The sequence below is a fragment of the Sapajus apella genome, unplaced genomic scaffold, assembly GCF_009761245.1.
Source record: "Sapajus apella isolate SASKATOON/1434 unplaced genomic scaffold, GSC_monkey_1.0 scaffold5, whole genome shotgun sequence".
Lineage (NCBI taxonomy): Eukaryota > Metazoa > Chordata > Mammalia > Primates > Cebidae > Sapajus > Sapajus apella.
In genome coordinates, this window is record NW_022436945.1 from 32,127,389 (window position 1) to 32,154,814 (window position 27,426).

General features: G+C 36.4%; 1 protein-coding gene across 4 annotated transcripts in view; it reads left to right on the forward strand.

The window, feature by feature from the left end:
• The window catches only part of GRXCR1 (glutaredoxin and cysteine rich domain containing 1), a 372,499-nt gene that overhangs the window by 210,695 nt on the left and 134,378 nt on the right, over nt 1–27,426 (forward strand). The window contains exon 1 of one of the 4 annotated variants that reach the window (XM_032272113.1): nt 12,139–13,648. The exons of the other annotated variants lie outside the window; for them this stretch is intronic. Within the exon in view, the coding sequence (XP_032128004.1) occupies nt 13,247–13,648 (402 nt within the window). The 5' untranslated portion in view covers nt 12,139–13,246. Of the gene's footprint in view, nt 1–12,138; nt 13,649–27,426 lie in introns of those variants that run through there. 4 annotated transcript variants of the gene reach the window in all.

The window sequence follows — 27,426 nt, forward strand, 5'->3', positions numbered from 1 at the left end:
GAGTTTTCTGAATCATTTTTCCTCTTAGAGTTATTGACGTGTGTGCTATTCACTCAATGCTGTCGGTTCTTCCTGCAATTGAGGGCATTGATGATGCATCATTCCTTAAAATTGTGCTTTGCTATTGTTTCTAGACTCTTCCTCCAAGCCAGTGACACCCAGTCTAAATTTTAATGTGCAGGCAATAACAACTATTTCATAACTGTCACTGACTGATCTGAGGATCAGGTGCACACCAATTTGAGAGATATTAAAATGTAAAGACAAAATGCGTGGTTTAAAATTGATAAAATATGGCAATAAATACTCAACAGTGCTAAGAGCATCAGGATCCTCCTTTATGTACCTGAACAGCATTCTAGATTGAGCTTTTCACATGTATATGCTGGAGAATGTATGTTGCAGGATTCCATAGCCTGGCAGAACAAATGATTCCTAAATTACAATGGCTCTGAAATTTCAACTGACAGATGGCAGAGCCTCAGGTTCCTCAACTCCAAAGCTTCCATGATTTCAGGAAAGGGAGAGTGCAGTGAGTCTCATATGGAAAAACCACACAAAACCCCATGAGGCAGGTTTTCCACGTTTGGTTCATGCTTAGCAGTACCCACCACACCTGGAGCTGCCTAGATACGACTTATGGATGTTAACTGCTGCCTCTGGCCCTTGCAAAGCTACAGTGTCCATGCCAAGTGTGCTGTCTTCTAATGCTCCCAGGGATCGCTAATCCCCAGTGTGTCAGAGGTATAGGAGTTTTCATACAGAAGTGGGGACAATGGTCTTCTCCTCAACTCCTTGTTTTATTTTATTCTCTGGGTCTCAAAGCATCAAGACTTATTCCTAGAGTTTATAGAGTTTTCCAAGGGACTCTAAATTTCCAGCTGCAATCTTAGGGCTTTAAACCATTCCAAGATTCCAAGAGGGAGACAGATTCATCTTCATTATTGCCTTGCACCCCCGCATCTGAACTCATCAATGCCCTCTTTGCTTCCCTCCCTGACCCTGACAAAATACAATAATGCTATTTCTGCCTTCCCTCCACCAATACTTCCTTTAGCCACAACTAGGAGCGCTACCTGTGTATTGCCATTTGTGCAAAGCAAAAAGGCAGTGGAGGTGTAATGATTCATGTCCTATTGTGCTTGTGTTTAGCCCAACAGGAATGACCTTTTACTCAATTTGCATTCATTTCCCCTTCTTTGTAATGAATTTTAGATTATAAACTACTTGACAGCCAGCATTTTCTCAAATATCCTTTATGACTATTTTCTAATGGTGAGCAGTTAACATAAACAACGAATGAAATCTACTTAGTTTCTAATATGACTGATATATTCCTACTATAAAAGGTTCTATTTGTGGCCAGGCATGGTTGCTCACACCCGTAATCCCAGCACTTTGTAAAACAGAGAAAATCAAATCACTGAGATTATTTTACAATTCCAAGTTTACATATGCAAAGATGTGGAAACTGTAATAACTCATTTTCCAAGAGGCGCTGCAGGGCAGATAAAGACATCTTAATGTTCTTCAAAAGTCCTCTCTTCAGTGTGTAACTGGAAATTTCAAGAGGTGACTGAAAGCCATGGTTTCTTGGATGATGTGCTTTTCCAGGCACAGAGCTCATAATCAATATTTCTTCATGCTTTCTCTTCAGGAGAACTCTCCTCTCACTGGCCTCTTCTGGGCACCTCTCAAGGGTCTCTTTTGCATGCCCTCAAAAAAACTTTCTCGTTTATTTGTAGAGTTTAAATTGTAATTCTGCCAGAAAAAGGAAGACATCTCTTGATCTCTAAACGAACATAGGTTTTCCCTGGCTTCTGGTCCCTGTTTTCCCTCTGTTTGCCAGTTTTAACCTTCAGCTCGTACGTCAGAATCAAGTCCCCTGCTACCTTGGCAACGATGATAGGATAATAGAATTAGAATGCCCCAGGGTGCCATTTTAGCATCATGCTCTTTCAAGAAAAGAAAATCAACATAATTATGAAATATAATTTATGATACTTTAAAGGCACAGTGTCTACTAATTTTAAATTTGTGGCATTTATTGAGAAAATATAATATATGTTAAACTTTCAGTGATTTTAAAAGAAATTCAGCCACAGCAATGAAACAAGCTTGTCTTAGGGTAAGGATTTCTGTATCATGTATTTTCCAGTCAGCTTTGTGTGTTTCTCTTAATATTCTACTTTTTCATCAATTTAAAAAGTATGATTCAGAAAACTTTATAAACAGGGTAGCCCCTGAGAGCATTTCCATTTTATCTCAGTAGCTGTGAAAATTCTTAAGGATATTTACACTTTCTACAAGCACATTCTCACTATAGAGAAAGAAATTGACTTGACTTTCTAGGGACTTACGCTCTCAAGCTACCACCCTTGGTACTGACTTTCTTTTGAAATCTGCTGTTGATTTGAAAGCTGCTTTTCATTTCCTAGGCTGACATTTCTAATAATGTGACTCTCCTTTCTTGTTCTCTTATTTCTATACTGATTCTGGCAACATCTCAAGAATAAACCCCAGTCTTCATGATATATAGTAGGATATCTTGAATATCTCTGGGTCTGACTTAATATTTCTTGTGCTTTATTCATTAATCATTATTCCTGAATGACTTGTTCATTCACCATATCTGAACTTCTTCCTAGTCCATGGAAGTTGTATTTACTATTGGGATGTGTTCCAAGTAGAATTTTGAGAGGCAAACTTACCATGTGGAGTATGAAAATATTCACAATTCCATTCATTGATCATCTCTTTATTGCAAATTAAGAGATGTCAAATCCATTTACTAGTACCAATATACTAATATATTGGAGTAATAATGCAGTTATTTAAAAATGTTTTTACCATAAACATATTTATGTCTATATAGCAATAATCTAAGAAAGACATAAAAGATATGTTTCTTTTTTCCTTCCAGTTTGAAGAATCTAAGCCACAAAATACATGAGAATTGTTTCATGTTTGAGAATTATGCTTGGGCGTGTAGCTACTTTGCGCTAAGGGGGATGGATATTTAAGCCACTTGGATAATATAAGTTATACGTAGTCAAGTTTTCAACACTGAATTAGGTACGCTTCACTCCTTGCTCTTTGATTTTTTTTTTTCCCCTGGAACTTGGATTCTAGAGGCAGAGTTTGCTATTTGCTTTGTAGCATTCATAAATTTCTAAAGGAGTGTAGGTGGTGACTTTAATGGGACCAATGTTATATGACTCAGCTATTTTGCCTGACAAGTAAATAAATGGTATTTCTCACCTAGTAAACTGGAAGTAAGACAGAAAGAGACAGATGTAATTATTTCCCTCCCTGTTAAGTGTGAGGTCAGTTTGGTTCTAACATTAAAATCTAACTTAGTTCATTTTAATTCAGAAAACATTTTTCTAAGCACTATTTAGATGCAAAACAGTCTCCAAAATACAATGTAGGATTCAAAGATGAAAATGAACTGTAAAAGTCTATTTTAGGGAAGCAGTTGCTTAGGGGACTCTTTATTGATCTTCCTTTATTTGTGGTTGTGTTAATTTTTACAGAATTTAAATAATTAACTAACAGAATTGCTGACTGCATATTATATTCACTCTGTGGCAGCCCCTGCCCACTCAGGTTCCACAGTGACAGCATATAATCCAGCACTGAAATTCTTAGCCCCCAGCACCAAATTTCATATCTAGTACTCAGCACACAGATATACAGAGTGAATGAGGCTGTGGCTAGCTGGAGCACTTCTCTAGGTGCTATGTGATGATGGACTGGTTAAACCTTGAAGTCCTAAAATCAGACCAAAAACAGGTAGAAGTGTTTTTTTTTTTTTTTTTTTTTTGAGACAGAGTCTCACTCTGTCACCCCTGCTAGAGTGTAGTGGGGTGATCTCGGCTCACTGCAAACTCCGCTTCTTGGGTTCAAGAGATTTTCATGCCTCAGCTTCCCAAGTAGCTGGGATTATAGGCATGCACCACCACGCTGCCTAATTTTTGTATTTTTAGTAGAAAGGGGATTTCGTCATGTTGTCCAGGCTGGTCTTAATTTCCTGGCCCCAAGTGATCTGCCTGCTATGGCCTCCCAATGTGCTAGGATTACAGGCGTCAACCACTGTGCCTGGCTAGGATTGTATCTTGATTCCCTAAGTTAATTATGCTCACCCAGCTCCATTATTATCACTGTCCTCCAGAGAGTGTGTGTATTTAGTTACTTTAGGAAACTGATTAGAGTTATAGCTATTGCCTCTTGAACGTTACAATAAGCACTTCGCATATATCATTACGTTTAATCCTTCCAAACTCTAGGCAATGGAAAGTACGACAGCACAGGTGAGGAAACTAAGGCTTAGGGAGGTTAAGCAATTTGCTCAAGAACTTTCAAAGAGTGGCAGATCCAAGACTGAAACCCTGTATTGTGTGCACACATAGCTCCCATTCTTAACCACTCATCTATAAACTAAGAATTCATCCATCTTTCTTGTTTTGACAAAGGTCCTGTCTCCAAAGAATATGTTTTTGAATGTATTTAGCTTCTTTCCAGATTAGAAATTCTCTGCACTTTAGATTAACAACTGAGCTGTGAATTTTGATTTACGAATGCATATAAATTAAGAAAGGTTAACTCTTCCATAAGCTACAAAGTTTCAGAAAAAGCTATTTCCCCTATTCTGATGGCTAGTATGTCTTTTTCTTCTCTAATCACCCGTGTAGTTAGAAAATAAAAATTTATGAGTTCTCACCATCCATACAGAGGCTGTGAGGACAGCACTTGGGGAGTGCGTCATTACTGTTTCTTCAGTGACAAGTGTCGCTGGAGAAAAGACAAATGCTTTGCCAACTGGCAGAGTTTCTGCTTCACTTTCTTTTAATAATCAATTCTTAATGTTTTCAAGAGCAAAAAACAAAATAACGTGATACATATAAAGTAGTAGCAAAGGGAGGAATGTTGCATACATTTAATATAACTCAAGGGATTTAAAAAATTATACGCCAAAGCCAGGAAAACAGTTAAAATTAGATTAGTTATTATCATGCAATATGATCACACACAGAACAGTACTGGGGGCAATATTTTAGAGATGAGATCAATGAATAATCGTATTTTGATGCATATAAATAATCACATTTTCTCTGCAAATAAATAAATAATTAGATATTCTTATTAGAAAATTGACACCAACAAGAAATATCCAAGTTTAGGTCTAGCTGCTAGGTTACTGTTTACACTGAGAATTGAGGAAAAGATACTTTGTAATCTTTAAATTCATCTTTAATAGTATTTTCCAAAGTAGTTGTAGTTTGATTAAGGTAGCATTCTACCCTCTATCTAGCTTTTGGAATTCGCTATTTTAAATAAATAGATGTCCATTGGTGTCAAACCTACCTTTAAATATTTCTGTACTGGTAATATGACTTAGAGCTTTTTGTTTTATATTTTGCGGGGTTAATAAATTAAGGATTAGTTTAGAAAGGAAAAATCTTTCTGATCTTTTCCTGTCTTAGAAGAGCTTTGTAGAATGAGAGTCATACTTGTCTTCAGCCACTTATCTTTTTTTTTAGTTTTTTGAACAAATCTCCTGGCTTTCTGCTTCAAGACCTTTGTATATACTCTTGCAGCTAAGAAATTATGTCCAAGTATTCCTGCCCACCTCTTAAAGTTTTACATGTTCAAGCTTTTGTAATTTTGGTAGACTCCAGGTTAGTATTTCCTATTCAGATAGGCTTACTATGTCTACTTAAAGTATGATCTTTTATCATTTCTCATTTTATCCATTCTTTTCTTGACAATTTTTGTAATGATTTTTATTATATCTTTATTTCTTTTTTTAATGATACATATATTTGTACATATGTTGGGGCATATATGATATTTTGTTACATGCATAGGATGTGTAATGATCAAGTGATGCTATTGAGGCTGTCCATCACTTTAAGTATTTATTATTCTTGTGTGGTAGGAAATTTAAAGTCCTCTCTTCTAGCTATTTCAAAATATACAGAACACTGTTGTGAACTATAATCACCCTACTCTGCTATCAAACATTATAACTTATTTCTTTTATCTAACTGTATGTTTGAATCTATTAACCAATGTTTTTTCTCCTCCCCCTTCCACCCACCCACCCTTCCTAGCCTCTGGTATCTATCATTCTACTGTACAACTCCGTGAGATTATCTTTTTTAGTTCTTACATATGACTGAGAACATTTGATATTTGTCGTTCTGTGCCTGGCTTATTTTACTTAATATAATGACCTCCAGTTTCATCCGTGTTGTGCAAATGACACAATTTTATTCTTTTGATGGCCAAATAGTGTCCATTGTATCTTTATACCACGTTTTCTTTATCCATTTATTTCTTTATCCATTTATAATGAACGTTATGTTAATGTTCATTAACAATGAACACTTAGGTTGATTTCATATCTTTGCTATTGTGATTATTGCTGTAATAAACATGGGGGTGCAGGCATCTCTTTGACATGTTGATTTCCTCTCATTTGGATAAATAACCAGCAGTGCTGGATCATATGGTAGTTCTATTTTTAGTTTTTTGAGAAATCTCCATATTGTTTTCCATAATGGCTGTACTAATTTACATTCCCACCAACAGTGTATATGTTTCTTTTTTTTTTTCCTGAATCCTCACCAGCATCTGTAATTTTTTGTCTTTTTGATAATAGCCATATTAACTGGGATAAGATAATAATCTTACTGTGGTTTTGATATGCATTTCTCTGATGATTAGTGTGGCTATTACCCCCTTGTCTGATAAATAGTTTGCAAATATTTTCTACTGTTTAACAGGTTGTCTCTTCACTCTGTTGATTGTTTTCCTTTGCTGTGCAGAAGCTTTGTGATAATACAGTCCTATTTGTCTATTTTTGCTTTTGTTGCCTGTGCTTTTGAGGTCTTAGTAATAAAATCTTTGCTTAGACCAACATTCTGAAGTGTGCTTCCCATGTTTTCTTCTGGTACTTTTAAAGTTTCAAGTTTTACGTTTAAGTCTTTCATCCAAATTGAGTTGGTTTTTGTGCATGGTGAGGGTTGGGGTCCAGTTTCATTCTTCTGCACACAGTTTTCCCAGCACCGTTTACGGAAGAGGGTGTCCTTTCTCTGAGGTATGCTCCTAGCATCTTGTCAAAAATCAGTTGGCTGTAAATATGTACATTTATTTCTGGGTTTTCTATTCCGTTCTATTGGTCTGTGCCTGTTTTTATACCAAATACTATGCTGTTTAGGTTATTAAGCTTTGTAATACATTTTGGAGTCAGGTAGTGTGATGCCTTCAGCTTTGTTCTTTTTGTTTACGATTGCTTTGTGTCCTCTTCAATTTCTTTCATTAGTGCTTTGTAGTTTTCCTCATAGAGTTCTTTCATCTTCTTGGTTAAATTTATTTCTAGATATTTTACGTTTTTATAGCTACTGCATATAGGATTTCCATCTTAATTTATACTTCAGCTAGTTTATTATTGTGTGTAGAAATGTTACTGACTTTTGTATGTCGATTTTGTATCCTACGACTTTACTGAATTTATTTATCAGATCTTAGAGTTTTTGTTGGAGTCTTGAGGTTGTTATAGATATGAGAATATGTCACCTGCAGAAAGAGACAATTTGACTTCCCCATTTCCAATTTAGATGCCTTTCATTTCTTTCTTTTGCCTGAGTTCTCTGGCTAGGACTTCCAAATATGTAAAATAGGAGTGTAGAAATTGAACATCCTGGTCTTGTTCCAGATTATAGAGGAAAAGACTTTCAGCATTTCTTCATTTGGTATGATATTACCTGTGTATTTGTCATACCTGACCTTTATTATGTTGAGATATGTTTCTTGTTTGCCTCTATTGTTGAGAATTTTGATCATAAAAGGATGTTACATTTTATTAATTTTTTTCTTTGTGTATTGAAATGAACATGATCTTTGTTATTCAGTCTATATATGTGATATATCATGTTTATTGATTTGCATGTTGAAATATTCTTGCATTCCTGGGATAAATCCCACTTAATTGTGGTGTATTATCTTTTTGATGTGTTGCCGAATATTCTTTGCTAGTATTTTGTTGATATTTTTGTAACTATGTTCATCAGGAATATTGGCCTGTAGTTTTCTTTCATTGTTTCATTTTTACCTGGTTTTAGTATCAGGATAATGCTGGCCTCATAGAACAAGTTAGAGAGAATTTTCTCCTCTTTACCTTTTTTTGGAATAGTGTGAAGAGAAGTGATGTTTCTTCTTTGTAAGTTTGGTAGAATTTGGTAGTGAAGCCGTCGAGTCCCAGACTTTTCTTTGTTGGGAGACTTTTTATTACTAGTTCAATCTCATTGCTTATCATTCATCTGTTCAGGGTTTCTGTTTCTTCCTGATTCAATCTTGGTAGGTTGTGTGTGTCCAGAGAGATACACATTTCCTCTAGGTGTTTCAGCTTGTTAGTGAATAGTTGTTCATAATAGTCTCTGAAAAATCTTTTGCATTTCTGTGGCACCAGTTGTAATGTCTTCTTTATCATTTCTGATTTTGTTTATTAGGGTCTTCTCTCATGTTTTGTTGGTTAGTCTAGCCAATGCTTTATTAGTTTTATTTATTTGTTCCTTTTTTGTGTGTGGGTTGAGACAAGGTCTTGCTGTCACCCAGGCTGGAGTGCAGTGGTGTGATCACAGCTCATTGCAACCTTGAACTTCTGGACTCAAGTATTATCTTCTTACCTCAGCCTCCAGAGTAGCTAGGACTACAGGTGTATGCTACCATACTTGGCTAATTTTTAAATTTTTTGTAGAGATCGGGTCTTGCTGTGTTGCCCAGGATGGTTTTGAACTCTTGGGCTTAAAAATCCTCTCATCTCAGCCTCTCAAAATGAGAGTGCAAGAGAAATTTTCTTCAGGAAATTAAAAGTGCTACTCCGGTGAACACGTGAATGATAAGAAAACAAAACAACCTAATTGCTGATATGAAGAGTTTGAGTGGTGTGGATAGAAGATCAAACCAACCACCACATTTCCTTAAACCAAAACCTAATCCAGAGTAAGGCCCTAACCTTCCTCATTTCTATGAAGCCTGACAGAGGTGAGGAAGCTGTAGAAGAAAAGTTTGAATCTGGCAGAGGTTAGTTCGTAGGCTTAAGAAGCTATTTCCATAACATAAAAGTACATGGTGAGGCAGCAAGTGCTAATGCAGAAGCTGCAGCAAGTTATCCAGAAGATCTAGTTAAGATAGTTGATGAAAATGGCTACACTGATGAACAGATTTTCAATGTGAATAAAACAGTCCTCTATTGGAAAATCATACCATCTAGAACTTTCATAACTAGAGAGGAGAAATCCTTTCAAAGCTTCAAAGGACAGGCTGACTCTCTTGTAGAATCTAATGACTTTAACTTGAAGCCAATGCTCATTTATTATTCTGAAAATCGCAGGACCTTAAGAATTATGCTAATCCTACCTGCCTATGCTTTATAAGTGAAACAACAAAGCCTGGAGGACAGCACATCTGTTTACAGGATGGTTTACTAAATATTTTAAGTCCACTGTTGAAAACTACTTCTCAGAAAAAAAAAAAAAGAAGGATTTCTTTAAAAATATTACTGCTCATTTACAATGAATGTGGTCAACCAAGATCTCTATTGGAGACATATATAAGGAGATTAATGTTTTCATGCCTCCTAACACAACATCTATTTTGCAACTCATGAATGAAGAAGTAATTGGAACTTTCTCCTTTTTTATTGTTTGGAGACAGGGTCTCATTTTGTCACCCAGACTGGAGTGCAGTGTCGTGATCTTGGCTCACCACAGCCTTGACTGCCTGGGCTCAAGTGATCCTCCTGCCTCAGCTTCCATGTAGCTGGGACTACAGGCATGAGCCACCACGGCTGGCTAATTGTTTTGGTCTCTTTTTGTAGAGATGGGATTTCAGGGTTTTGCCATTTTGCTCAGGCTGATCTTTATCTCCTGAGCTCAAGCAATATGCATTCCTCGGCATTTCAAAATGCTGGGATTAGATGTGAGCCACTGTGCTCAGCCTAATTTGAATTTTCAAGTCTTATTATTGTAGAAGTACATTTTATAAAGCTATACCTGTCATAGATAGTGATTCTTCTGGTGGCTTTGGGCAAAGTAAAGTAAAAATTTTTTGGAAAGAATTTGCTATTTTAGATGCTATTATGAACATCTGTGATTTATGGAAGGAGGTCAAAATATCGACATTAACAGGAGTTTGAAAGTTGATTCCAACTCTCATGGATAGCTCAAGGAGTTCAAGATTTCAGTGGAGAAAGTGACTTCCGTGTGATAGAAAGAGAAATAGAATTACAAGTGAAGCCTGAAGATGAGACTGAATTGCTGCAATCTCACGATAATACTTGAATGATTTAGAAGTTGCTTCCTATGCATGAGCAAAGTGATTTCTTGAGATGAAATCTACTCCTGATGAAGATGCTGTGAGCATTGTTAAAATGGCAACAAAGAATTTAGAATATTACAAAACCTTAGTTGATAAAGCAGCAGCAGGTTTAAAAGGATCAGCTCCAATTTTTAAAGAAGTTGTACCAAGGATCAAATGCTGTCAAGCAGCATTGCATACAACAAAGAAATATTTTGTGAAAGATTATTGTTGTCTTATTTTAAGAAATTGCCACAGCCACTTCAGCCTTCAGCAACTACCACCCTGATCAGTCAGCAGCCCTCAACATTGAGGGAAGACCCCTTATAAGCAAAAAGATTATAACTTTCTGAAGGCTAAAGAGGTAGCATTTTTAGCAATAAGATATTTTTAAATTAAAATATGTGCATTTTATTTTTTTATTTTTTACATAGGTATTCACATGCCATGGTGGTTTGCTGCATCCATCGCCCAGTCATCCACATTAGGTATTTCTCCTAATGTTATCCCTCCCCAATCTCCCAACCCCCTGCTATTCCTCCCCAGTCCCCCACCCCCCAGGCCCCAGTGTGTGATGTTCCCCTCCCTGTGTCCCTGTGTTTTCATTGTTCAACACCCACTTATGAGTGAGAACATGTGGTGTCTGGTTTTCTGTTCTTGTGTAAGTTTGTTGAGAATGATGGTTTCAACATGTGCATTTTAAAAAGACATAACAGTATTACACACTTAATAGACTACAGTATAGTATAAACATAACTTTTACACGCACTGGGAAACAAAAAAATTCATTTGACTGTTTATTGTAATATTTGCTTTATTGCTGTAGTCTGGAACTAAACCCACAGTATCTGAGATATGCTTGTATTCAGTGTTGGCACTGGCAAGAGTACAGTAAAACAGTCACTCATACACTAGTAGAAGTGTACAGTATACAATTTGTCTTCAAAAGCAAATAACAATTTTTATCAAGAGCTTTAAATTTGTGAAAATTCTTACCCCATTAATTTTTCCCAAATAAATTTATGCTAAACAGCCAGATATATGAACACTGATTTTTAAGCAAGTATATTATTTACGGCATTATTTTACTAAATATTTTAAATAACTCAAACATCTAGCAATCCAGAAAGAATAAAGTAAAATACAACATGGCCATCAGGAGGTTTTTTAATACACACATTAAATTTATGTTTTTCAGAAATAATGGTATAGGAAATGATTCTCTTTATAAGGTTGACCAAAAAAAAAAAAAAAAACAAAAAACCAAGACACTAAATAAATGTAATATGCTTTTATATATGAGAGCATATTAATCAGATTCAGTAATGATATTTGCTCTAACAAACAACTCTTAAATTTTAATCTCCATTGCTTAACACAATAAAGGCTTATTTTTTCTCATGACATCATCTAATGTAGGGTGGTAGTGGTTGTTAATTTCTCTGTAACTCTGACAAGCTCAGTATAGTGCTTCCAGATTGCTCTGGGGTCATGCAGCTAGCAGCTGAGGCAGGAAGACAAATAGCATAGACAGGGCAGGCCCTGTCTCAGCTGTCTTGGTGCATAAATGATGCATCAGTTTTGCTCATGATCATCATCAAAAGCTAAGCACTTGCTGCCTTTTCCCTTAAATGCAAGAGTCTGAGCAATCTGGTTTTGTGAGCTGTGGAACATCTCTGCCATACACTCTGGAAAAAAATACACAAAATTATTAACATCTCTGATGAGATTTTTCATGATTTTATTTTCAACTTCATGATATTATTTTCTGAATTTTCTAAAATAATTGCAAATTAAGTTCATATTGAGACCAAAACCTTAACAATTAAAATCCTGAAGTTCTTTGTGCAGGTCAGCTGCTTATCCTCCCTCAGGAAGTGCAGACAGCTTGGGGCACGCACTATAATGTAAATTTCAATATGACCTTATATCATAACAGGTTCCTTAGGTGCTTGCCAAAGTGATAGAAAATACACTGAGCACAGCATGAGGAAGACCTTCCTCTATGCATGGGTGATTTGGATATAATATATATCACTGCTGATCCTGGATTGCTTTGGCTGATCTGCTAGCCTGGAGGGATTTTCTATTCTTCCCTCACTGTTGCATATATATTCTTTCTGAAACCTTTCCTCTGTCAAAAAGAACAACGTTTTCTACTAGCGGAAGGCGGAAAAAAACAAAGCAAAATTCTGTGTTTTCAAAAAAGCTAAAAATAGCATTTTTATTAACAAGTTACTCTTTAGTAAAACTACTGGAACATGAAGATAGATGCAAGTTGGACATTCATCTTATGCAATGTAGATAAAATCTAATAGATGATTTAATAAGAACTAATATTGATAGCTCTATGCAGGCATGCAACATGTTCATTGCCCTTCTGAAAGATCATTCAGTGTGAGTGAAAAAGAAATAAGCACTGTGAGAAAGTTATGACTTCTCTTATCCTATAAACTTGATTCCACATTAATCTCTGACCTCTGCCTTCCACAATGACTAGTAGAGACATATCCACTGCTCAGGTCCTTTTCAATGCTCACCATTGACTTCAAAGTTCAAGCCTTTCATTTTCTTGCCCCATACTTATTTTCTGTTTCGCTGCATGCCACTTTCTTGCACTTGTCCTGTTAAAGAGTCCGCCATGGCTATTTAATATTTAAAGGCCGGGATCACTTTGCAGGTTTTAGTTTAAAGGTAACCATAGCACACACCCACACATTCATTATTAATAGCAGAGACTCACTGTAAGTCCTTGGGAATCTTCTTTCCTTTCGATGTCAGTTTCACAGGAGTGCTGCCATCACTAGAATTGGCTCTGATACTGCTATCTGGAGAGTGGACTAGTGCAATAAAAACGAATCCAAAATGCTATAAACTGTTCATGTGGGTGGAGGTGACCATGCTGAAAAGGGAGATGAAGCCAGAAAGTGACAGGCCACGGAGAGTCCGGTTTCGGATAGCATCCTCTCACAGTGGGCGAGTTCTGAAGGAAGTGTATGAAGATGGGCAACCGTCAGGCTCTCTGGATTCTGAATGTGCCAGTATCTGTGGGATAGTTGGACTAAGTGATTCTGATGGACAGCAGAATGGCCACATAGAATCAGAAGGTGATGGGAATGAGAATGACCAGGATAACTTGCTGGTGTTAGCAAGGGCTGCTAGTGAGAAGGGTTTTGGTACAAGAAGAGTCAACATTTTAAGCAAAAATGGCACAGTCAGAGGTGTCAAATACAAAGTGAGTGCGGGCCAGGCTCTGTTTAACAATTTGACCAAAGTATTACAGGTAAGTCATCGCTGTTTCCTTCTCCTGCTTTTTGTTCCTAACTCACCATCTAAACACCTCTCAGTTCTCCAGTTAAAGCAAGGCTCTCTTATTTGCAACTCCTGCATACTTCATGAGACACTCCTCCACCTAAGATACAGTCCTAATAGCTATCAATTAAAAATAGGATCATTATGCTTGGGAAAATAGACTGACTTCTCAAAGCCAAATTTGTAACATGTAAGTGGTCTTTTCTGCCAGTGTGTGATGACTAAAATAATATATCTACTTCTTTGCTAAGGAAGAAGAAAAATAATGGTGTTCAAAGCATTTGAGCAAATATTAGAAGTTAACTTCTGGTTTATTATCCTTGAAATACCAATGTAGTATTTATCATTACTCATGTAGATGTTTACACCAGAAAAAGTTGAGTGCATGCATTCAGTAAGGTTGGGTTCAACTGGAATGTTGTACAGCAATAAAGACTAACTTTAACTTCCTCCCATTCCTTTTTTTTTTTTTTTTGAAGAACGAGAGAAAGAAAGAAAAAGAATTAAAAAAAAAAAAAGAAAAAGAATAAAGGAAATGAAGAAAGAGGAAGAGGAAGAGGGAGAGGGAGAGAGAACAGGGGTGTTGCTTTATTGCCCGGGCTAGAATGCAGTCTAAAACTGGGTATGCCTGTAATTGTGTTTAATAATAGAGACATAAAAAAAATGAGGGAAGAAAATAATTAACAAGCAGCCAACCAATATTTCATTTAAACCTGTAAATACGTGTGATGTAGTACTGATAAGAGTGTATATTTTGTGTATTTAAAGTGGAGAGTTCTATGAATGTTAATTAAGTCTACTTGTTCCAGATCTGAGTTCAAGTCCTGGATATCGATGTTAACATTCTGTCTCATTGATCTATCTAATATTGATGTTGAAGTCTCCCGCTATTATTGTGTGGGGGTCCAAGTCTTTTTGTAAGTCTTATATATCTGGGTATTTCTGTATTGGGTGCATATATGTTTAGGATCTTTAGCTCTTCTTATTACATTGATCCTTTTATCTTTATGTAATATCCTTCTTTGCTTCTTTTGATCTTTGTTGCTTCGAAATATATTTTATCAGCAAAAATTGCAACTCCTGCTTTCTATTTATTTATTTTAGCTCTCCATTTGGTTGGTAAATTTTTCACCATCCCTTTGTTTTGATCCTTGCATGTGAGATGGATCTGGATGTAGCATACCAATGGGTCTTGGCTTTTTTTGCCTGTCTGTGTCTTTGGATTGGGGGATTTAGTACATTTAAATTTAGAATTAATAACAATATATGTGTGTTTGATACTGTCATTTAATGTTAGCTGGCTGTTTTGCCCATTAGTTGATGCAATTTCTTAATTATGTTGATGTTCTTTATTTTTTGGTATTTTTTAGAAAGGCTGATACTGGTTGTTCCTTTCTATTTGTAGTGGTTCTTTCAGAAGCTCTTGTAAAGCAGGCCTGGTGGTGATGAAATCTCTGAGTGCTTGCTTGTTCACAAAAGATTTTATTTTTCCTTCGCTTATGAAGCTTAGTTTGGCTGGATGTAAAATTCTGGGTTGAAAGTTTTTTTCTTTAAGGATGTTGAATATTGGCCCCCACTCTCTTCTGGCTTGTAGGGTTTCTACTGAGAGATCTGCTGTGAGTCTGATGGGATTCCCTTTATGGGTAACCTGACCTTTCTCTCTGGCTGCCCTCAGTATTTTCTCTTTCATTTCAACCCTGGTGAATCTGGCGATTATGTGCCTTGAGGTTGGTCTTCTTGAGGAATATTTTTGTGGTGTTCTCTGTATTTCCTGGAGTTGAATATTGTCCTGCCTTGCTAGGTTGGGAAAGTTTTCCTGAATAATATCCTGAAGTGTATTTTCCAGCTTGGATTGATTCTCTTCGTCACATTCAGGTACACCTATCAAACGTAGATTAGGTCTTTTCACATAGTCCCATATTTCTTGGAGACTTTGCTCGTTCTTTTTTATCCTTTTTTCTCTAATCTTGTCTTTTTGTTTTATTTCATGAAGTTGGTCTTCGACCTCTGATATCTTTTCTTCTGCTTGATCAATTCGGCTGTTAAAACTTGTGCATAATTCGCGAAGTTCTCGTGTTGTATTTTTCAGCTCCATTAATTCACTTATATTCCTCTCTAAATTGTGTGTTATTGTTAACATTTCTTCAAACCTTTTTCAAAGTTCTTGGTTTCTTTGCATTGGGTTAGAACAAGTTCTTTTAATTCCCAGAAGTTTCTTATCTTCCACTTTTTAAAGCCAGCTTCTGCTAATGGAACACAGTCTTTCTCCATCAGGCCTTGTTCTGTTTCTGATGAGGAACTGTGATCCCCTGTAGAGGGAGAGGCATTCTGATTTTGGGTATTCTCAGCCTTTTTAGGCTGGTTTCTTCCCTTCATTATAAATTTATCCATCTGTGGTCTTTATAATTACCGTCTTTATAGTTGGGTTTCTGAATGGACGTCCAACTTGTTGATTCCCGGCGCTAGAATCTGAGCAACCCACTGCTCCGGCCAAAACAGCGGCTTTAAGATTGATGGTGCTTTTCTGACTCTGCACCAAGAACCGCCACACCAAGGCAGCGGCAAAACCACCTCACCGGCCTCAAGAGTCACGCTGGTGACACGTGGGGCTCCTCCGCTGGGAATCTCCTGGTGTGTGAGCAACAAAAATTGATCTGAAAGTGTGGTGTCCTCTCGTTCTCTGCTCTTTCAGTGGGAGCTGCAATCCCGAGCTGCTAGTGATCAGCCATCTTGGATCTCTCTCCCAAGAGTGATTGAGAAAATCAACTTCCTCCCATTCCTGAGGAGGTTGCAGTCTTCATCCAATATCCATTTCTCTATTAATTTTCCCATAAAATTCTAGGATGATGCTTGAAAAAATACTCCTTTATAAATTTACAGACTGAGTTCCAGATTTTATAGTTAAAAATTAGCCGTTAAATTTAATAGATTCTGCAGAGTAATATAGAAATGTATTATTCAGGTATTGGGGCTTTTGATAATGATCTGATGTTAACAAGTGTTTGAAAGCATTGGTAAAGCAATTTGTTTTTTGTTAAAAAGAGATATCATTATGTCAGGAATGATTGCTATCATTAAGGTAGCCAATATTTTCATTGTAATTCCTTTTTATATTATTCTCAATTTTTAAATAAAATGATCACTGTCTCTACATTATATACAAATGTGTAAGTGATGGAGAGAGAGGATTTCCATGAAGGTACTTAAATATTTTTTATTTCAAAGGAAGTATTTGAAAATATCACATCAGGATGACTTAAAGCTTAGTTTTAGTTAAAGGATAAAAGTGGAGAGCAAAGTTTCTTTTAATATATAGTACTTACTGGTAAAGAATTTTACATATTGGGGTGAGGTTGGAGACTGAAAAATCAGAAACTGATGACTATGTTCTACTAAGTCATGAACAATCTTGTATCAGTGCCTAGAGATGTGATTATTAGGTTATGATAATCTTAGTGGCCACTGAGTTTCACCAAATGCAGAAATTATTATTGCCAAGGAGTAGACCAAGATTTTTTGCAACAATTGTTTTAAAATGTTTGTATCCAGTATGATTAACTTAGTTTGTCATTATTTGAATTGCCTTATGATTTGAAGGGTTGTTTACAAAACTACCAGTTTTAGTACTTTGATTGGCATCTGTTTATTACAATGTCCCCCCAAATTTATTTTTTATGATGAAATATCTTAAGTCTTTAAAACCTACAAGAGAAAAACTTTCTTCTCCCTATGTGTTTACCCTGACAGTGCTATAAACTCACAGAATTCCAAAATCGGTATTTTAATACTAGATTAGTTTACAATATTTACCTGTGTATTTTTCTTTGCATAATTCTATAGCCTCATTTTGAGAAAAAAAAACAATAAAACTGTCTTTTTCTAATAATTTAGCCCCATTCCATTTACTCCCTGTTTTAAAGCAATAAGGAGCAATAAAGATTATTAGCAGAGGTCCTTCAAAGTCTTTGGTACTTAAGCAAATCCACCCCCACCCAGCTGCCCACCAATCTGGTCCTTTCTTTATAATGTTGGCAAAGTAATCAGTCTATGGTAGGTATTCACACATTTGGCCATTATCTTTAGTTTCTTCATCAGTAGCAGCATCTGCATCATGTGAATGTTCTCTGGTATCTCCAGGACAAAACATAAGTTAAAGGAGTGACTACACTTCGATCAGGGCTGCCAGTTGCATTATCGCCCAAGGTGCTCCATTCACCGTTGTCTGCATGAATGGCACCCATTGAAGTTGTGCAATACAACCTACCCACCATTATGTAGAGACCTGATGGATGTCACACTTTTTAAGGGATGTGTATGTCATTTGGGGTAATGTACATCTTAGGCATATGTCTTATGATGATAGTGTATATTCCCATAGGCATTCCACAGAGAAGCCCTAGGGGCTAGAAGCAGAAGTTATTATTCAGTTACTCCTATATCCTCTACCAGATATGACTTTTCCCCCTATATATTTTCCATATCTCTTGAAAAGTAAGCAGTAAATTTGACTGATGTAACTTAGTAATTTCCCTTGAGGAGGAAAAAGTGAGCAGTTGGTGTCTTGGATATTTGATTAAGGTTTCTATGCACAACCAATTCTTATTGAAGCAAAGAACTCTGAAGAAACAGTGAGGCTTTTCTTTTAGATTTAAGTTTTAAAACCTTAAAGCACTTAACCTTCAACTTAAAAGAAAACCCTAAATATAAATAAAATCTTTCAAAGACCTTGTGAATCACTTACCTCTTCTGTATTAGTTTTCATTCTTTTATCCCTGTCTCGTAAAACATTGGCACATGTCTCGCAAAAATTTCAGCTGCACAGAAAGAAAGTCATTGCAATGTTTGCCTTAAAATGTTCTTACTTCGTAGTAGCACTTGCTTAGAAAGTTGTCTATTAAAGGAATATCAGAATGAACTTCATTTTATTTGTTAATTAGCTTACCTTATATAATCCTGGGTAATTTAGGATGTACAGTATTAATCAAGGTAGTTAAAGGTAGTGATGAACCAGGAGGCAAAGAGCAGACTGTCACCTGACTGCTTAGATGGGCGTTGTAGAGGGTGGTTAATGGTGAAGCAAAATGTCTCTAGCTGTTCCAGATAATGGCTCGTTAGCTCCAGGTGGCTGAATTTGCCAGCTCCCCCAGAGATAACAAGAATACAGATCTGGAGAGAGGCCAATTTGGAAATCTGAAAACCTAGAATCTAGCCATGACTGTGGCCTGGAAATAGGCATTTACTAGAATTTTGTTAGGTTATTCTTACATGAACCAAAGTGTGAGAATCATTGACATAGAGTGTAAAGGGAAAATTCATCCAGTTCCTGAGGGTAAATAAAAATATTAAGGTTCCTTATCTCCTCAATATTTAATAAAGAGAATGAATGAGATATACAATGATTTGTTATTTGTTCTTTTGATCAGGTTAGATTATCAGAAAGATTTTTCTGAGCTAAAGATGAATAAAGATTATCCCGACAGCCATGTTTCCTATGGATATTCAAGTTTATCAATTAGTTAATTTGAGAACAGGTCCAGAAGTCTTATCAATACACTCTGATGTAGGCATTCTGTTTTTAATACTCTTTAATGAATTCTGCTCTCAGACTATCTCTATCTAGATACATAATTTTATTCCTCATTACTGGAACATTTTAGAAAAATTATTTATTTTCTTGCCAGGCATGGTGGTTTATGCCTGTAATCCCAGTACTTTGGGAGGCTGAAGTGGGTGGATCACAAGGTCAGGAGATCGAGACCATCCTGGCCAACATGGTGACCTTGTCTCTACTAAAAATACAAAAAATTAGCTGGGCTTGCTGGTGCACGCCTTTAATCCTAGCTACTGGGGAGGCTGAGGCAGGAGAATTGCTTGAACCAGGGAGTCGGAGGTTGCAGTGAGCTGAGATTGGGCCATTGTACTCCAGCCTGGTGACAGAGCAAGACTGCGTCTCAAGAAAAAAAAAAAAAAAAGAAAGAAAAAGAAAAATTATTTACTTTTTAAAAAAATTAGCCATTGTTACTTCATGCTAAACAAATTATCAAATCACCGTATAGCTCATACCTCTCAGTACATAGCTGACATGATTGGATTTGAGATATACTTTGCTCTTAGCAGCCAAATAATTCTAAATTCTCTTAGGGTGCATCAGTGATGCAGATGAGTAAGGCTGCTTATTTTTGCTAATTTATTTTTACGAGATTACATTTCAGACAGCGATTTTTCTTGACCTTATCTTCAAACTATGTGAGTATACTCTGTTAGAATATTCTACTAACAGAGTAATTTCCATAATTTTAATTCCTTTTCCTTCTCCAAATTTGAAATTACTGTGTTAGAGATAAATAGGTGCAAAGAAGGAAAATAATTACAACATATACTATAATTTGGCAGCTCCTTTCTAAGAATTTAAATTAAACAAATAACCCCTGTCTTTGTATGTACCTGCATATTTCTGGTTAGTGTGGTCATATCTATAAGCATTCTAATATTTTAAGACAAATGAAATAAAAATAATATGTTTGTGGAAAAACCTATGGAGTCACCCTAAGAGATTTTGGAAGTAAGAACAAAGTATATCTCAAATACAATGGTGTCAACTGGGTAGAGAGGTATGAGATATACGGTGATTTTGTAGTTTGTTTAGCATGAAGTAACAATGGCTAATTTTTAAAGAAAGTAAATAATTTTTATAAAATTTTCCAGTAATGAGGAATAAAATGTTATTTTGCATTTTATCCAGGTATTTCACATAAATCACTTTAATTAATTTTACCCAAAAGTTTGTAAAGTGAACAGAAAAATTACTATTATGTCTGTTTTTAGATAACTAAGTGTTAGAAAAATCCAGTCTCTGGCCCAACGCTAGTAATACAAGAACTCTGCCTTTTGCTCTTTTGGCTTTCAAAAGTGTAATACTACATGCAGAATCTCCCAGCTTTACATTTTGAAATGTCATGATGACAAACATGTACTAAGACTAAACATATCATGTTATGATATAATCTAGCCTTTTGAAATTTCAACTTTTGGTTAGCAGGTTTTACAATTTATTATTTATTGAACATTTGCTCTTCAGCTGCAAAAGTTTTTTTTTTTTTTTAAATGGGGAATAATAGAAGTTTTATTCACAGAATGTTCTGCAGTTGTATAGTATCTTCAATTTACAGCATGATTTTATATAGATTGTCTTTTTTTTTTTTTGCAAAAGCTTTTTCTGCAGAGTTAAATAGCTTCCATTTAGCTTTAAATTGTATTTTTAAAAGGTTTATATCATTTCTATAATACCATTTGATTAAAGTATCATGAGATTGCAAGGACTGACACTGGAAGAGGATGACTTGTTTACCTCAAGTATATTGTGCTTAGAGTGGTTCACCATCTCTGGATGAGTAGTGTTAACAGACCTTTCTAGCAGTATACATTATCCATCTCCAGTTCACTGAATCAAACTCCGATAATAGAATAATATTTCATCAACAACAAGGTGATACTCTTGATGACGCCTTAGTCCCAGTGGTTTATTTGGACCACTCTGGAAAAATTATTAGCATTAAGTACTTATTGAATATTGGACACTGTTGAAATTACTTATGTGGATTGACATTTATTCCTCACAGCAACCCTGTGAGGTATATTACTATTAACCAATTGTGATCTGAGCTTCTTCTCTGTGTCAGAAATATTAATTTATAGGTTTTAAAATGTCATGTATCCTGAGAAATTCTTATATAGTGTTCTGTCAAGACTTATCATGTATTAATGAAAATATTGTCTTTTTAGATATTAGGAAGTAGTTGAAGAAGCTCTAGGATTTTTGATACAGTTCCAAATGATGCGAGAAACTACACTAAGAGATGAAGTGACTTATGTAAAAAGGAAAGAAAAAGGAGCAAAGATGAGTTGGTACTACTGATATTTATGTACAATTAAAGAATTGTAAACTGATTGATAGAGTCCTGTGTCCACCTTCCACATACCATCCTTTGCTCTTCTTTCTCATGGCATTAGGCACACATACTGAATAGGACCACAATAAATACTCTTTCCTTGAGTTAATGAATTAAGTGAAACCCTCTTAGTGGTTATTTTTCTCTTCTCCACCTCTTTTGGGTTTGGAGATTTCCCATATTGGACAGGACTAGAGTTTGCATGGTAAAGTGTTGTTTGCTTGCTTCATTCCATTCTTTCTTTTCATCATTTTCAATCATTCATAAATACCTATTTATTACATATCTACCATGAGGCAAAAAAGTATGTTAGATAATGTGAGGACTAAAACCAAATTCCTGCCTTCATGGAATATACAGAAGTGTGTTGTGAATAATTGTGTAAAGCAATTTCTGGAGGAACTCAGATACAAAAGATTTTGTTTTCATCCCTAGAAGATTCTCTTTCTGCTTTCTTGTTTGCTTACCAGCCTGTATGCATTCTTCAGGCAAATACTTATATTTTTCTCCTTTTAGTCTTTCTCTTATTAGAACATCATTTTATTTTGGATCTTTGTCTTTAGCTTGCTCTTGCCTTCTTTCTAGTTGAGTTCTGTCTCAAGCACAAGAACTGAGGGCTTGTCGTATAATGACTATTACCTTGATCCTACAAGTCTCTAGAAGTGAATAACAGTGACTCTGACCATGAGCACTGACTTATCTAAGTTCTACTCATCTTATTAAAACTTTCCTTCTAAAGTTAGCTCAATTAATATCTAAGTTGGAAAATCTCATTTTTTCCCGGTTCTCCAGAATCCTTGTATCATGACATTTTAATTTGTGGAACTTTGGTAATTGTATGAGCTTAATCCTGTGAATCTGTCTGAACTCTGGCTTTAGAACAACCTGCTGAGCAAACTCACAGATTCTGCAGTATGACTTTAAACTGCTTAATGAATGCTTATGGGTGGCCCATGGTTACCACATAATTAGGGAATTAGCACCTGATGTTTCTAAACCTTAAAAAAGCGATTTAACAGCCGGGCAAGACAAACATTCCTTTGGTGGCTTGCTCATGCTGGCAGATATTGCTCATGCTGATATTTTCTCTGAAACCCAGTATTTCAAATTTTGTATAAAAGTAATATAAACATTTAATAGTCAATAAACTGACACAGCATATAAATATGTCAATCCTTCAATAATTATCACCTGAAAGGGATTTACAAAATTATAAACCGAATAAGATGTCATGCTGAAATTTTCAATTAAGGGCATTTTATTTATGTGCACAAATCTACTCAACTAAAATTTGAGATGTCTTTGCTGAATTTTATTTTTCTAATAATTCATTATGTCATTTAATTGTTGATAAATTATACCTTAGAATATTTAATCAGGAGTAAATAGACCCTTTTACATAATAAATAAAGTAAGTAATAGGAATATTCCTTATTGTTTGATCTTAAATAACAAAGTTAGGCTATAAAAGAATTAGTTATTTCTTTTTCGTACCTCTTATATAATTAATTTTATGAAATTAAAGATCCTTATTATATGAAAACTCTGTATAAGCTTGACTAGTCCAAAAGAGGGTAGAGTAGTGAAAGCCAAGGTGTTGATTTGCTATGGATAGATTTTGTCAGAAGAGAAGGCTCTGGGGAGTTGTATTATTATAGGTCAGTGGAAAGAGAACAGGGAGACTTAGAGTACCAAACTGGTAGAGACTAAGGAGGGTCATCTTAGTCAGAAAGGGGACAAGAGCTGGGTGGTCTGTGACCTCAGGAACTTGCGATCGGGGGGAGTCTAGAGATTGAGAGGAGGATCTAGAGCAGGGTCAGCAGGGAGAGGCTGTTGGGTAACTCTACTCATGAGGATCCCAGAACTAACCCATGCCACAGAGCAACTGTTTTATTTGCTTATCACCTTCCGTGAGGAGCCAGGTTCATATGCCCTCTGGTGGCCGTCTCATGAGTACCTTCCTTTGACAGCACAATACTTGTGGAGCATCTGGCAGAAAGGATTCCTTCCAGTGTCCCAAGATTCTGTTACTTCTAAACTGTCCCAAGTAAATATCCCCCTTTTAAGGATCCAAGACTCATGGTTTCTCCCAGAAATAAAGAACATGGTCTTTGGCATCCACATTAAGCATGCTGGTTATGTGAAAAATAAAGCCTGCGGTATCCATATTTAGAAGAGACTGAACACCAATTACTACTCACCTGGTTTATTAGTTTCCTACTGCTGCTGGAACAAATCAAATCACTACAAACTTAGTGTCTTAACAAAAATGTATCTCTTTACAGTTGCAGATGCTAGAAGCCTGAAATGATTGTAATGGGGCTAAAATCAAAGTTTTGGCAGTGCTGTTTCTTCTCTGGAGGTTTTAAGGCAGAATTCATTTCTTGCATTTCCCAGCTTCCAGTGACTGTCTGCATTCCTTGGCTTGTGGCCCTGCATCCTTCTGACCTCTGCTTCCACTGTATATCTTCTCTAGGTCTATTGCCTTCCTCTTTCCCATACAAAGATCTTAGTGATTATGCTGGGCCCATCCACACAGTCTGGAATAATCTTCCTATCTCAAGGCCCTTAACGCAATCATGTCTGCAAAGTTGATTTTGCTGTGTAAAGAAATATATTTGTAGCTTGTGGAGATTAGGACATGGGTGGCTATTATATTTGCTTTCTATATTTGGTATTAAGCTTATTTGTTCACGAGAAGACTTAGGCTCTGTTGTAGACGAAATCATTGGCTTCCTTTTGTCCTGTTTCTCTGTGGTAGTATCATACATTGACATACCTTTGCCATGGCCACCACGGGTAGAGTGTATTTCCACAGTTCTTGGCTTTGATCTTGACCATGTGACTCCCTTTGGCTGAAAGGATGGTAAGAAATATGGCATAATCAGAGTCCTGAAATGGGTCTGCATTTTGGGCTTACCTTCTTAGATACCTTTCCTGAGCAAACATTATAATGCTGTTTTGTTAGTTTTCTTTCTATAGTTATGTATAGAATACTACATTCAATAGAATTTAATTTTATTATGTTAGTCCAGGCATTTAAAATCTTTTTGGACTCTGGTCTTGCATCTATCTTAGTATTATATACCTTACTGAGTAAATAGAACACAATGTTGATTATGGAAAATTGTCAGTATAGAATGATGCTAAGTGGGTCAAAAGAAATTAATTCAATGAAAATTAAGCATCCCTAATGAAGCAACAAATGTTTTGTTTAGTAAATATTAGAAATAAATAAAGTTGAGCTTGTGGTTTTATGAAAAGGGGGGAAAGACAAATGATGCGAGAGTGGTTGTGATGCAAAACATATCATCCTCAGAGGACTCCAGGGTTTCCTTCTATTAGTTTATTTAAGAGTGACCCTTTGACTGCATTAGTTTGCTGAGGATAATGACTTCCAACTCCATCCATCTCCCTGGAAAGGACATGATCTCATTCATTTTGATGGCTGTGTAGTATTCCATGGTGTATATGTGCCACATTTTCTTTATCAAGTCTATCATTGATGGCCATTTCATGTCTTTGCTGTTGTGAATAGTGCTGAAATGAACATATGTGTGCACGTATCTTCATAGTGGAATGAGTAGCTGAATGATGAGAACACATGAACACATTGTGTGAGAACAACACACACTCGGGACTTTCAGGGGTGGGATAGTGGGAGGGAGAGCATCAGGAAGAATAGCTAATAAATGCTGGGCTTAACACCTAGGTGATGAGATGATCTATGCAGCAAACCACCATGGCACATATTTACCCATGCAGCAAACCTGCACATCCTGCACATGTACCCCTGACATTAAAAGTTAAAGAAAAATAAAAAATAACTCTAATACATTATTCCTGTAGTGCCAGAAACTGCTCATAAAAGGAGTCATTTGTCCCAAGGGGTCATCTTAATTCCTTTGGTCTGAGGGAAATAACTGTGATCTCAGAGAAGCATGTAGCTCGTTGTTAGAGCATAAACATTTTTGAATCAATTGAGTCAATAACCCAGTGCTGGGCTTCTAGAACTCAGGGGGCCTCATTTGAAACCCAGAGGCTACAACCGGACCCAGAGGCTAAAGATTTGGCTCTCCAGTGCCTGATGCTTTAAGTGTCTGGCCATACGAAACAGTTATGAACATTTTATTTAAAATAAAATTAGAAAATCTACTACAAAGATTACAAAATAAATCAATGATCCTTTACTGAAGATGTTGCCTCTCTTTCTAACTACAAAGAAAACCAAATGACAAAAATTTGGGCCACAGCTTTGTGCTGTGATTAGATTTTCCTAATCACAACTTTCAGAGCTATTCCTCTAATTATAGAATTTCCCTTTTCATACAGTTATATATACCTCTTGCCATTTTTCTTTTCTTTTTTTCCTAAATTTGTGCTTGTTTCAGCATTTTCCAAGGCCAGTGTTTCCTGCTTCAGCTACTCAATTACAAGATGATTTTTTTCAGGGAGTATTTTTTATATTTCCATGAAGAATTTCTGGAGATGAAATTATACACGTGTCTCCCAAAATCCCTTGGTGGTGAGAGCTTATGAGAACTGAAACAGACCCAAAACGTATGTTGGAAATTAAGTAGCTGCCTATCCATCCTGCATAAGAGTCTTTTCCTCTCTTCTTCCCTCCTTTCTGCTGGAGGTTTAAATGTGATACGCAACCAACTACTTCAGATAACATAATTTGTCTTGATGTTTCTAAATCAGATTAGAAGTTGCTCTTGGGGCCGGGTGCTGTGGCTTATTCCTGTAATCCCAGCACTTTGGGAGGCCAAGGTGGGCGGATCACAAGGTCAGGAGTTCGAGACCAACCTGACCAACAAGCGAAACCCCGTTTCTGCTAAAAATTAAAAAAAAAAAAAAAAACAAATTAGCCAGGTATGATGGCATGCACCTGTAGTCCCAGCTATTCGGGAGGCCCAGGCGGGAGAACCACTTGAACCTAGGTGGCAGAGGTTGCAGTGAACCAAGATTGCACCATTGCACTACAGCTTCGGTGACAGAGTGAGATGCCTCAAAAAAAAAAAAAAAATGACTCTTGGATGCTCTATGTAGGAATGGACAGGGAGTTCTGTACTAGTCATCATTCAAGATTCTTTCCCCACACATTGTGGTCAACAAGATATATGGGTTCATAAGGGGCCAGAATGTCTAGAGATGATTTTGGTCCATGGATCCTGGTATCCGTCTTCATTGCTGCTCCTTCAGTCCATGTGCTACGCTGATGCAACAGACAGTGCCCAAAGCCCTTCACAGAAGATGCCCAACTTTCACTCCTTCAAACTCTTGGCCCCACTTACCTTCATAGCCTGTATGTCTAGACTCTTGAAAACATTCTTCTATCAGTTATTCTTAGGAACAAGAAGACGTAAGTTCTAGAAATCAAAGCTCCCTTTTTATTTGTGAGAGAAAGAATAGAAAAGTACGTTATTCGAATGTCAATCTGAAAGATTTGAGACCCAATCTGAAAGCCAGCAACTACAAAGTCGACAGGTGGATAAATCCTTAAAGATGGGAAGAAACCAGCGCAAAAAGGATGAAAACACCCGAAACCAGAGCACCTCTCCTCCTAAAAGGGATCGCAACTCCTCACCAGCAAGGGAACAAGGTTGGAGGGAGAACGAGTGTGATGAAATGACAGAATCAGACTTCAGAAGGTGGGTAGTAAGAAACTTCTGTGAACTTAAAGAACATGTTCTAACCAAATGCAAAGAAACTAAGAACCTTGAAAAAAGATTTGACAAAATGCTAACGAGAATGGACAAAATAGAAAGGAATATAAGTGAATTGATGGAGCTGAAAA